General features: G+C 37.9%; 1 protein-coding gene across 2 annotated transcripts; it reads right to left on the bottom strand.

The window, feature by feature from the left end:
• Window positions 1–792: 792 nt before the first annotated feature.
• stat3 (signal transducer and activator of transcription 3 (acute-phase response factor)) lies at window positions 793–13347 on the bottom strand. Of its 2 annotated transcripts, XM_085351782.1 has the most exons (24): window positions 13115–13347; window positions 10537–10686; window positions 9796–10039; window positions 9611–9703; window positions 9436–9517; window positions 9232–9332; window positions 8290–8441; window positions 7947–8105; window positions 7648–7740; window positions 7428–7487; window positions 7282–7311; window positions 7092–7185; window positions 6959–7006; window positions 6698–6781; window positions 6086–6184; window positions 5808–5943; window positions 5666–5718; window positions 5476–5570; window positions 4972–5111; window positions 4657–4878; window positions 4450–4492; window positions 3001–3060; window positions 2062–2159; window positions 793–1817 (listed from the first exon to the last, which is right to left on the bottom strand). In XM_085351782.1, the coding sequence occupies exons 2-24, from the start codon at window positions 10662–10664 to the stop codon at window positions 1777–1779; spliced, it is 2355 nt and encodes a 784-aa protein (XP_085207908.1). In that variant the 5' UTR covers window positions 10665–10686; window positions 13115–13347; the 3' UTR covers window positions 793–1776. The 2 variants fall into 2 exon arrangements, with proteins under 2 accessions (XP_085207908.1, XP_085207909.1); XM_085351783.1 differs by lacking the exon at window positions 3001–3060.
• Between the last annotated feature and the right edge of the window lie 77 nt (window positions 13348–13424).

The following is a 13424-nucleotide window of genomic DNA, read 5'->3' as shown; positions in this document are numbered from 1 at the left end:
TAAAAGGTATAGACGGGTTTTAAAGCAACATACGTTCCCATCCAGACACTGGTTTTTAGAGAAAGCCTTACATATTTCTAGGTGTTTGTAGGTGCTGAAATGGCCTGTGTCCAGATGTTTCACCAAGTGAAAAAAGTGATGTTTTATATATTCTACTGTGAATAAAATGACTTTAAAAGATTGAATTGTTACTTACAATTTACACAGCAACCCAATGTTTTTGGAATTGGAGTTGCAGAACTGATCTGACTTTATTGGACAGATCAAAGTGAAAAGTATCCTTTCAAGTCTATGGTTATATTACTTGACTGTTTTTAGCGCCAACCTTTCTTTATGATCTTTTTTAGAAAACCTCTGATGTTTCAGCAAGGACAAAGTGCCAAGTGCTTCATTTTTGGCACAATAACTGTGTGGACTTCTCAAGTGTAAGTGTTATTTTAGTTCAGGCAGGTGTGTGATGTGTAAAAAGGAGTTGGTGAAGGTTAAGCATAAAAATATCAGCTACAGAGATACCTGCAGCACTTCTCCAGGATATTAAACACCTGTCTGAAGCATTGTTCACACGCAATATAAAACATAAATAAAAGTAAAAATAGGGTAATGACACCATCCATTGTTACTGGCTTCCTCAATTAGTCTTATGCAATTAAGATGGTGCTTTAATGAAATGAAGGAGCTTTCCATGAACTATAAAGCAACTGTGGACAACTTACACTCATTTATAGATCAGCGTAGGCTGTTTTACTGGCATTCCTCCTTCAAACACAAACAACACTACTGGCTGAGGAGTAATTCATTAAAATGGTTTATTTACATTTTGAGCACAACGCCGTTTTCTAGTTCTGTAACTCTTGCTGATAAAACTGCCAAACTGACAGCAGATTTACACTGTGGCAATAACAGGTGCAGTTTTGAGTTGTCTATTCCACTAAAAATACCACGCCAAATACTGAATGACCCCACCACGCATTGCACCCTGTGGTCTGACACCAAAATATCACAGTTACACAAAGCAAAATCATGTTGTGAAGGTCTACAGAGGGATTGCTGCTTGTGCTAGTCTTTCTGGCACCATTAATAGGAGCCTTCACTACAAGACAAAGAAACATGTGGCTTAAATTGTACAATATTAAAACGAAACATTTCAAACCGTGAGCTGACAAAAACTGCATTTCATAACTTCTCACAATGCTAAAGGAGAAAAAAAAACTTTACATGAAAATAATTTCACAATTGTCAGAAATTTCTTGTCTCTTTACACACCTCGATTGGCTGAAACAAATACAAGAAATATTCCAATTTGTGTAAAAAGCATAATGAAAGAGAAACCGTTTTATACAATCAAGATAGGGTGAAACAACGACACCATGCTGCGTTTGGCAGGGACACTGAAAAAGCCTAGCTTATACAACAATTACTCTCATTACATTTTGTCATTCAAATAAAAGAAGACATTATTCATAATTTTTCTAAAAGTAAACAACCTATAACTCGTGCTTAAATGTTTAATGTACTTGAAAAAAAAAAGAAAAAAGATCTATTAATTATAAGGAGAACCATTAAAAAAAAGAGTAAGTGCCAATTCTGTTTCAAAAGAAAACCTTCCAAGACCAACTGCCTTCCCTATTGTGTGAAAGTGAGAAATTTTTTTACATAGAAAAAGAAACAAACTGTACAGGCACACTATGTGTGGAGAGAAAAATGAATCAAGAAATTCTCTAACATAATATGAAACCCAACAAAGAAGGAAGTGGCTGAAGTACTCGATGACTCTTTTCACATAGGCGATGCTACATCCATTTCCAAAGTGAGTGAATCTGCAGATTAAATAAATAAACAAGAATAAAGCAATTAATATTTCAGCCGAATGAAGTACATTTATGCTTAACGATTAGGTCTTATAGTAAGAACATCTTTTGAACATAAAGACATTTTGGCAAGTCCTTTCAAAGGGTCTGACACATGGTTGTAAAGATAAATAAGTGTTTGGGGGAGGAGGTAAAGCCCTGGAAATGTACAAATACAAATGTGTGTGTTTGTAGTACATGTAAGTAGACTCACCCATATGCCCTGGAGTAGCTTCTGCTTCGTTGTGCATCAGGGAGTCAAGGGTCCGGGGTGACATGGGGAACAGGTCACTGGTGTTTCCAGAGTTTGTGCTGTGAAAAACAAACAGAGTAAAGAGCATAATATTAAGTACTATGCCTGGCGATGGCTACACAAATCAAATATGAAATACTATCTGTGGTAAGAAAAGTGATGAGGAAATGTGATGCAGCTATCAGAAGTTAAAAAAAGGAGCTGTGATTCTGCTTTGATAAACAAAAGATTGGTTATTGAGTAAATAAGTCACTCCTGTCTCATCTCACTCTGGCAGATGATTTAGCATTGCCTGTGCACACAATCACTGCAAAAGAGCAGGGCAAGGGATTTTGTTTTTAAATGTATATAAACAGCATAGGTCATTAAATGCATTTTTTTTTTTTGCTTTAAATCAGGCAGTACTGTGCTCAACTGAACAGAAGGCAAACTGAACGGATGTTAATGACAACTAAGGATCAAGTGGATCGAACAGGCCAGAGTCTTTTGTTAAGGCTTCACAAAAAACAAAGTCCCCTTTTTGTCTTTTTTCTCCCACCAAACTCACTTCAGCCGTGTCCATTTTATCATGGAACTGATTTTGAATGTTTTACCTTTTTATATTATTTGAATCACTTGTCACTCAAACTATTATGACATCTAATTCGGACCGTTTAAGCCCCACAAAATAATGTGGATGAGGAATGATAAAGAAATGCCTGCAGGAAACAAGAGTATGGGGTGAAATAAGTGAAAGACTAATGAAAGGCAGGGAGCTACTTTTGTATTAGAACTAGGAACAATGTCTGTATGTTGGACTCAAAAATAGGAATTATGTAGGTGAAATTACTACCCATCAAACACACAAAGTGACAAAATGCACACACAGCCCTACATGCCAACTCCCCCCGAGTGGCCTACCCTGGGAATCCGTTCCCAAGCAGTTCACTGTCCGGCAAGTCCATGAAGACGGAGGGACACCTACGGAGACAGGTCAGGATCTCACTGAGCAAACCTCACCATCAAACCTACTAATACAAGGCGGATGACCCGTTTCTACATTCCCCTCGTGTCAGTCAACCTCACTCTATAAAACTCACCTGCAGCTAACGTCCAACTCCTCTGCCTTTCTCATTTGTGCTCATCTCAGACATTCAGGAAAGATTTGATGATCGTCAATAAATATTAATCGTGAATACCAAAAATTCTAAAATGGGAATTCCATTCATGTTGTTTCCCTGCTAACTGGTAGAATTACAAATTTAGAAGTTTAAAATGCTTCTTTGTGCTTCCTTTCGTTCATCCTTAAGACTTTAATGTATATTTTGAGGTCTAAATATGGTCTAATAAACAGCAACATCAGTTGTGATTAGGGATGGGTATTGTTTAGATTTTGCCCCACTGTTATCAGTACAGTGAACACCTCTTTGAAGCGAATGCTCTAAACCCTAACCATTTGAGATTAATATTAATAAACAAATCTACGATTACACAGTTAGCTGGGTTGTGGTTCCTTTTTACAACTTCTCCATTATTCTATACTGAGTTATAATGAACTCTATATGTGAGCTCTTTGCTGCTGATGTATTGGCATATCTGCTTTCTTGTACTTACGGTAATGAGCACTTTCCATATCATTTCTAGTGAAAACGAATGCTTACATTTCCCACCCCCATCACTAATACTCTATCTGTGGGTGTGTGTGCACAGTTCTGGGGCTTCCCCTGCCCTTCATTTATAGATTCCAAGGAAGAGAGCTCTCTTCTCGCTTGGGACTACAACACATGATAATCTCTCCAGAGAGAAGAACTGACAACATTACAGGTTGTTGATACTTTACGCTCAGCACTGGTGCCCATTTAATACCATATTTTGGTACCCATCCCTATATATGATAAGAGAAAAATCCATACTAAATATTTGGAAATGGCCAGTGAGTCAGATGATGGCGTACAGAAAGTGTGAGACATGGCTATTCGCATGTCGAAAATGAAAATAAATTACTTTCACATGTGCTCAGTGAATACACAGCCAGATGGCCCATGTACAAAGTCAGTCTAAGCCAGTTCCCTACAGAATCTAATACCTGGGTTCACAACCCTTTTCCTGAACATTATGATTCCTCCTTCCTCCTTCTCACACTGAGAGTTAAAACCTCTATGTTGTTTTTTTTCCTGAACATTTGATTAACATTTGCCACATGAAACAGTCTGAATCTGTGTCTTAATCAGGAACACTCAGTCTTCACAAAAGAAAACATCAACAGGAAGTACAAAGAACTAATATAAGCGTTGGCCACTGTTTGGCATGCGACCATCCTGTAAATATTATCATTCTGAGATACGGAAGAAGGGAGTGGAAGATACTTACGGGGTAACGCAGATGAACTTTGTCTTCAAATAAGGCTGAATAGCTGTTAGGGAAAAAAATTGGAGAAAATAATGAGTACTATTAAAAACAAAACAAATAAAAAAAAACCTAAAAAACACTTGCAATGCTGTTATAAACATACTGAGCAATATGTTTGAGTTTCTTTTTAACTAAATAAAGACTATGAAGAACAAGGCAGTAACTTACTGCTCGTTGAGTCTCCTCCCATCTCGGCTTCAGGAGCTGCTTCTGGCCTGCAGTATTTCCCAAAGGCTTCCTCTTTGGGAATCTCAGGATATAGGTAGACAAGAGGTGAAACCAGGATATTGGTGGCATCCATAATCTTGTAGCCCATGATGATGTCAGCAAACGACATGCTGTTGAGCTGCTGCTTGGTGTAAGGCTCCACTGACTGGATCTGGGTCTTTCCTATATAAACACAAAAAAGTTCAACATCACAACAAAAAGAGCACATGAAAAAAAAAAGATCATCAAAACAGCATGAAGTTCTGAAATACTCACCACTGATGTCTTTCTCTACCCATGTAAAGGTGATGCCCCCCTCCTTGCTGCTCTCGCTGAAGCGCAGCAGAAAGGTACCGGGAGGTTTTGGACTCAGAATAGCTCTCTCTCTCTCCTTACTGATAAAACCCATGATATACCTGTAGACATATGAAGAAATGAAAATACTCTTAACCCTGTAACACCAAGTTTGTAATATTTAAAACATGAGTTTTTCAGATTTCTTTTTGTCAGAAAAACCTAAATAAATTGCACAAAAACACCAGCTATATTAAAAAAAAGATACCAATTAAAACATGTATGCACTAATTTATAATTAATATTTTTGTTTAAATGTGTCATAAGGTTAAATGATACACTCCAGTATCAAACATTTTGAATTTTCTGGCAATTATTTCATGGTTCAGGCTTTACGGCTAAAAGAAAGTCTCTTCCATGTCAAGAAATTTTCTAATATGAAAGGAAGGTAAAAGGCTTGACTGTAAACAAAGCATGACCTCTCACCCTTCATTCCACAGTGCAAGAATGTACTTTTTCACCAGGTCAATAATGTTGTCAAGCCACACCCAGAAGGAGAAGCCTTTGCCTGCCATGTTTTCCTGTGAAGTGGAAGAAAGAAAAAAAAAACTCATACAAAACAATAAAATATCACTAACAATAACGCTGAACAATTTAGTGCCATTTGTTGTAGTACCTTGCAGAACTTGGCCCAGGTGATTTGGCATCCAGAGTAGTTGACACATGGTCCTATATAGATAATTAAAGAATTAAATCAGATTCATAAAGAATCGTGAAAAACTAAAAAGACTTTGATATTTTAGGGCTTGTCATCAAACCTAGTAATTTCTCAGCCAATGTGGTGAGCTGTTCAATGGTCAGGCCTCTCTTGGTGGTGGAAGAGAACTGCCAGCTCAACACCTCAGCCACCTGGTCCCATGTCCCCACTGGAGGTTTGGTGAAGAAGTTCACGTTCTGTGCAAAGAACCACCAAGGCAAAATGTTATGAAAACATACACATTTCCTACTTTCTACTCAAACAGATCTTCAACTCCATTGAGTTAAGATCCACCTCATGCAGAGTTTAGTCCCTTTCCACCAGAGGGTGCTGTCTTACCTTTGGGTGGTTAGTGAGCATGTTGTACCACAGGATTGAAGCCCAGGCATTTGGCATCTGGCAGATGTTTGATATAACTACCACAGGCAGGGAATGGGTCTGCAAAAACATGGTGTGTGTAACAAAAAAAACAACATCCATCATCCAAATGTTATTTATACACGATATTGTTTGTCATATATTTTATTAGCTATTAAAAAAAAAATAGACTTAAAAGTTAATTTAATTTTAAATTAGGATTAACGCATTACTAAAGGAGCTGCAAATTCAAATATTATGATTCTCTAACAAATCACCATTTGCATCAGCGTAAATCTTCAGTGCCAGTGACCCTGCCATTAACTGTGGGCAGGTCAAAAAAAGGGCAAACAGAAGAAATTTTGTGTTTTCAGAATCAGTCCCTGTAGAAGCAGTGTTGATGAAGGTGACTGGAGGCGGACGACTTCATAAATGACTAACTTGTCTGGTGACTAACTTTGTATTGGGTGTCATATAACGAAACTGCATTGTGCTTCGGGAGTGTTTCGAATTTTGCGGATTATTAGTGTTGCTTGGGTTAATAACGAAAGCAGAAATATGCTCCATTTCATGACACACAGTGGCAGTACTCACCTCCAGATCTATCTTCAGGCCCTGGTGATAGACCTCTGTTTCAAACGTGATAAGATGCAGTTCCTCAGTGACAATCAGAGAGGCCTAGAAAACAAAAAACAACCTACTTAAATCTCTTTATAAAACTATATGTATACGAGATAAAGAGGCCTGTTAATTACAGGTTAAAGCAGAATTTTTCACATGCTAAATACAGTTAAGATTCTGTAACGAGCGGTTTGTTCACTACATTACACAAGTCCAACAAGAAATAGGACTTACGTCGCTATTGGTCCGTCCACCATTACCACACCTTTGTTCTCGCAGGGTCTGCAACAAACAGGAAGTCAGTGCTCCGCAGAAGGCCTTTATCAGATTACTTCATAGCTTTCAACCGGTAAAACGTTTGACTCACCAAGTGTTTAAACTCTGCTGACAGGCTACCATTGTTGGACTCCTCCATGTTCATAACTTTTGTGTTAGTACCAAGGATGTTAAACTTTCGTGATCTAGTAAAATCATAGTAGAGCACAAAGTAAGAACCTTTTCTAAAATACTACACATTAAAAGCTCTGAGGTTTGAAAGTTTGTTTTTAAAGTCTTACCCTCGAATTGCAGCCACATCACCAGATTCCCTGAAAAATAGAGATGCAATGAGTAAAGCAGTACATTTGCTTTGTCTTTCTATCCAAGTGATCAAAACTTAACAGAAATGTTGGATGATAAAAATATATAAATAAAATAAACTCACTTATCAATGCAAACTTTAATTTTCAGCTGGTAATTGAGCTCAGGAAACTTTACCAGTAACCTTTAAAATTTTGAGAAAAGAGACAAGACAGAACAAATTCATCCACTCATTAAAATGACTGTTCCACTTCCCGTTATACAGGACACAAAAAATGTTGCAATAAAATGTATAATCCCAAGTATAAAAATGTACAATCCGGTGTTGTAATCCTGATTCTCACCTGACTTTATTTGTGAACTGCACGCCTGTTTTGATAACCAGAGGTCTGTCCGGATGCATGGGCATGCAAGGCTGTCTTTCAACCACAAAAGCACTATGACACAAAAGCATCACATCAATACATGATGAGCAGTGTTAAAGGTATAAGTTCCCTAAGTAGTAATTTTAAATGTTTCTGAAATTTCACATTTACAATATAAAAACTGTGAGAGACTATGGGAAGCCTTAAACAAGTCAATAACTTAAATCCATGCAGATCAAGTTAAGACAAAAATCTAAGTAGATAAACATCAAATGTACCTCTTCATTAGGTTTCTGAACAAGTCCACAATTTTCTCCTCAAGTGCGGGCCGGTGCTGAATGATGGGGTCTCCTTTGTAGGACACCTTCTGTTGGAGCTCTTCCAGCTTCTTGATTTGCTGACGAATTTGGAGCTGGGACTCAGCCAAGGATGTAATCCTGATTAAAGTAATAATACAAATTGCAAATCAGACACTTGTCTATATGAAGGGAGTAAGAAGAGCAGAGACCAAAGTCCACAGTCACTTGGCCAGAATCATTAATTTATGATGTGAAACCTACTGTGAACATATCTAATAATAGACAGTCAATGATTAATCTCTGCACCAGTTTCCAAGTTTACCAAGTTTCAAGGCGATCGAGACAGATGTTTGGAGGGCCTCCAATACAAGCAATCTGCTGTCTCCTCTTCCAGTCAGCCAGTTCTTCATCTGTCAGGTTCTTCTGTACATAGTCCATGGCAGTCAACAAGCCTCCCATCTCCGTAACAATTTGCTATAACAAAGCAAACACAGCACACATTAAACATTGACATAAAGAGTTATAATCCATCTGTGGTCCAAACTTTGTACCACTGTTAAAGATTCAAACAATGGCTGTGTTAATATTCAGGTTTAAGACCAAGATTATTCTTTACTATCATTCAGCTAAACATTTAGATGTTTCCAACTATTTATTTATAAGTGACTTATGTATGTATGTATGTATGTATGTATGTATGTATGTATATATATGTATATATTGTACTATTCTTAGTTAGCGTATTGTCTGTCTTGTCTTAATGTTGGTTTAAAATGGAGCACTGTAACAAAAAATAATTTCCCCCAGGGATCAATAAAGTATTCTGATTCTGATTCTGATTTATCAATCTTGCATTTATAATTTTTAGCCAAATTTCTATTTTCACCATTGATGAATGTAACTAGCAGTAGTTGCTTGTTCAGTACACTGCTGTCTGGCAAAATTTAATGGTCAACATATGCGCAGCATGCACAACTAAGGGACATTTGGTTTCACAGATGCAATGCCACATCTATTGCTTTTTGTGCTAGCCAGCAAACTTAAACTGGGTGTGCCAGCTTAAGTCCAGAGGTGTTGTTTCATTTCGATCTAATTACTTCCTAAAATGCCTCTTTATACATTTTTGCACGCCCTGAAATGTACAAATACAAAGGTTTCCCTTTATAAGGCATTATAATGTGTTTCGAATATCCTTGTTTTATAGATGTTACCTAAAGCACTTGACATAACACATGCTTAAAATCAATAAAGTTTAAAAACCCACCCTCCTGAGCTGATCCAGGGCGCTCAGCATCTGCTCGAGCTGGGCCATCTTCTGCCTCGTTGCAGCTGCCTGGCTATTTCCATTTAGATCCTGGGACAACTCTGGGAAGAAGGTGAACAGGTCACCGTTAAATTAACTTTTAGCTGTTAATACAGGCAACACAGCTAAGAAAATTACATCAAAAACATAATAAGGTAATTATACCTCCTTGGCTTTTTAGGGTCTTGTAATTGAAATCAAAGTCATCTTGCAAGTTTTCAAGCATTTTCATCTTCTGTTCCATATCCTGTGGAGAAATGGGTGATAATGTACATACATTTATGCCAAGAAAGACCAATTACGTAAATATGCAGTAAGTGACTCTTTAATGAGAACTAACCTGGACCCGCTTCCTGATGTCTTGAAGATTGTGCTCCAGTATCTGCTGCTTCTCTGTCACTACTGTTCCAGTGGGATGGGCTGCCTGGCCATCCTGCAAGAGAATAAAAGATATACTACGTAGAGCCATTGTACTAACTATATACACCATAAAGTCTGAAGCTAGGTCAATATTGCTGTATGAACCTGTGTAGCAGAGGTGGCAGTCTGCAGCAGCCTCTGTTCTTCCCACAAACAGCGGGCAACAATGCGAGCAATATCCATCGGTTTCTCCAAGTACTTGCTCTGCAGATGCTGTTTAATCCTGCGGAGGTTATGCTGGTAGAGCACGTTGTTCTCCTGCAGGAAACGGCTGTACTGCTGATCTATTTCTCCCAAGAGGTTGTGGAACACCAGTGTAGCATGTGACTCCTTATTGGCAGCGTAAGCCCTTGTAAACGACAGGTAAAGTGATCAGTATGTGCTCATTTCTAATTTTTCCTCATACATTAAGGTCAAACTCATCCCCATTTGCCACAAGAATGAGTACTCGGGTTAACAAGCATACTGACACATTATATCAGAGTGCCCCGATTCCTGTGGTGGTGTTATAAGGAAAGAAGAGGGTGATAATGAATAAATAAAAACATTTTTAAAGCCAAAAAACATTTTGGAAATCATAATGAGTGGCCATCTCCCAATCCAAAGGGAGAGAAAATTACATGAATTAAAATGTAATTTCACAACAGAGCCTAGAAATGTAATTTTTATTTATTTATTAACCTTTATTTAACCAGGAAGATCCCATTGAGATTAAAAACCTCTTTTTCAAGGGAGACCTGGCCAAGATAGGCAGCAGCAGATGTCTCACAGTTACAGAAATTACTCAAACACAGGCAGCAACAACACACATGCAACAATAAGTGAAAGAATACAATTATTTCTTACCAGTCCTGACTCTCAATCCAAGGCGCAAGAAACTGTCGTAACTCCATGGGGAAGCTGTCACTGTACAAGTGGTAGAGTTGCTCCAGGTACCTGGTCTCCAGCTGCTGTAACTGGTTCCACTGGGCCATCTTGACACTCACCTCCTTTGGCCTACATAAAAAATATGAGTGAGACAACATAAATTCTCCAAAAATTCTATGAAAATACAAACTGATAATACATACTGCCACAGTTCCTGATAGAATCAGGAAAAATTAACTGTAGGGAAATAGCTAAATATCAAGTTTTCTCTGAAAACGATGTCAGGCCCATACAAGCTTCCTATTCAGTACAGTCACTTCCTGTTCACCGAAACACTACGCCTCCACCAAGAAATTTAGGCCAACATGAACAGCTGTCAACTCCCCGAGCAGACAGGAGTTAATGATCTTTGGTGGTAATTTTGTCTCGAAGGTATGTCACTGCGCTTTCTGTACTTTGCAATTTGAGTAATAGTGTTTCATTTATTTTCAATCAATCACCTGATATCAGATAACTCTTATCTAGGTTATGTAACTATAACTTTTCCATCAGATCCACTTGAGCGGTTCTCCTAGCCTTCTCACATTTTCAGCTAAAGGTTACACCATTCCCTGAAGAATTTTCTACTGTACACTAACAATAACCAGACATTCAATAAATCAAAAAGGAAGCCATTTCCTTTGTTTAATCCTTACATAACATGTTGGATAGTGTTGCAGTAACATCATTCCACTGAATGTGTGTACTGTGTTCTCTAATACACCTAAAGTTTGACTTTAAATATAGGCAGAGACGTTTAACAAAGCTTTCATGCTTGGTAGCTGCTGACACAGAAATGTACTTGACAAAAAACAAAACTTCACTTTCTGTTTCCAAATGTAAAGATTTTCTCCTGCTGACAAAGCATAGCACCGAAATAATGCTGTTCATGTCAAGGTATTAGCATTATTCAAATCAACACTACATAGGTTCCATATTCATACACATGGAGGTGAGTGCCTTCTCAAAAGCGTTATTTTAAAACACCAACAGAAAGTGGATTTCCCAACATTCACTGAAATTAGTGTTCAAGGAAAGCCACTAGTTTCGGTAAAACCCCCCAAAAAACAAAATCACTAATATGCTCACTAACGCTCACTAATATTGTGTTGCTATTTTAAGCAGTGAAGGCACATAATTAACTGTCCCACAAATGTTGCATTTTTCATATGACCAATGTTCCTCTTCCCACATCATATGAAAAAGATGCATTCATCCATGGTGTAGATTTCTGGGCATGTAAAAACCCTGAGAGAATCAAACCAAAGAATAGGCAAGTCTTTATCAGCTCAATAAACAACAACAACAACAATAAAACAGTATTTCAAGTTAACCATGACCCTTAGGCACAGTTGTAAGTTTATTGTGTAACCTACTTATCCTGTTTCTCCTGAAATGGCTGGACTATTTTGACATTTACTAAGCCCTTCTGTGAGATCTCTGCAGAATTATACGTGTGCAGTTACAGAAATAGTTGTGTTTTATTTTTAATCAAGAGTAACTTTAGACAAGCAGCTTGTTTATGTCAGATGAAAGGAATCCATAAAGTCTAAACAACTCATCTGTTGGTTGCATAACTTAGACATTTTGCTTAGGTCTCACACATTTTGTGTTCCTTTTCTTTTCACACCTCTATCAATGTCTGAGCTTTAAAACTAAATCTAAAGCTCTCAAATTAAAATCCACAACTCAGAATTAGTTATCATAAATAAACCTGTCTACCCAGCTTGTCCACTGCCCTATGCTCGGAAGTAAGTGGCACAAACAGTGCCAAGCAAAGTGCCATTCATTAAAACTCATACCTATGATATTCCAGGAAGCACTTCCTTGAGACAACAACGAGAAACAGTAAGCATGTCAACCTTCACTGGCAGTGGATGAAAACAATAGTACAACTACATGTGTTATTAGGCAAAAATAAATAAAAAAAATACTGATTGATTATGATGTGCGTCCATATTCAAAACTCGTCAAAAGTTAATAATCTGCTAACTCACTGTCCCCAATTAAAGCCTAATTTATTGAATGCAAGCCTTGAATCATAAGGCTAGGTAGTGGGTGTGCTGTCCAACTGATGGCATGGTGATGGGCGTGACAGCTTAAAGAAAACAGAAAGAACTGAACTGAATTTTCCTCGGTCCAAAGGGGCATCCCGTTAAAGCCCACCTTCCCTTTTTAAAGCATATCAGATGTACTCCCATTATTAAACGAGGCGTTAGAGAGTAGACGAGAAAAACAGAGCACACAAACACAAAAACTCTTGAATATTACGTCTGTAATATACATTTTACAAGAAACGAGCAGAACTGTAACACACTTAAAAACGTTATTACCACTTTAATAAATTATATATCACTGTGAGCAGAGGGGGTTTCTCCAACGTGAATAACTAAGAACCTATAAAGTACTGCAAGTCTACCCCAGCAGCGTTATCGATATTAGAAGTAGACGTGCATTAACATTACGTTAAAAATATAAAATTTACACCAAAAGCAGAAGTCGATTTATATTTGCTTACCTGGCTCGATGCCACTTATTTAGAAAGTTTCTCCGCAAAAACAGTAACCCTTCTCATAAAACACACTGACGATAACGGTCAGTGGCAACTTTCGTAAAGATTTTACCCACAAAAACGAGGGAAAGAGCTCGAAAAAAACCCCGTAAGTCTTTATATTCTCTTCCCAACACGAGAAACGCTTCTTCGTCGCGAGTACGGATCTTTCAGTCAACCCATCCCCTACATTGCAGACTTTCCAGCCAGCCAAACTCCTTAAACTATTTTACTGACATTTCCAGCCGCCAATAGTGGTCTTCAACTCTGCTGTCAC

This window comes from Diplotaxodon limnothrissa, linkage group LG4 (assembly GCF_057381915.1).
Source record: "Diplotaxodon limnothrissa isolate DT_005_m linkage group LG4, D_limnothrissa_male_GT1.1, whole genome shotgun sequence".
NCBI classification, from domain to species: Eukaryota; Metazoa; Chordata; class Actinopteri; order Cichliformes; family Cichlidae; genus Diplotaxodon; species Diplotaxodon limnothrissa.
Note: the sequence above shows the minus strand (reverse complement) of the source record. Positions and strands in the feature narration are given on the sequence as shown.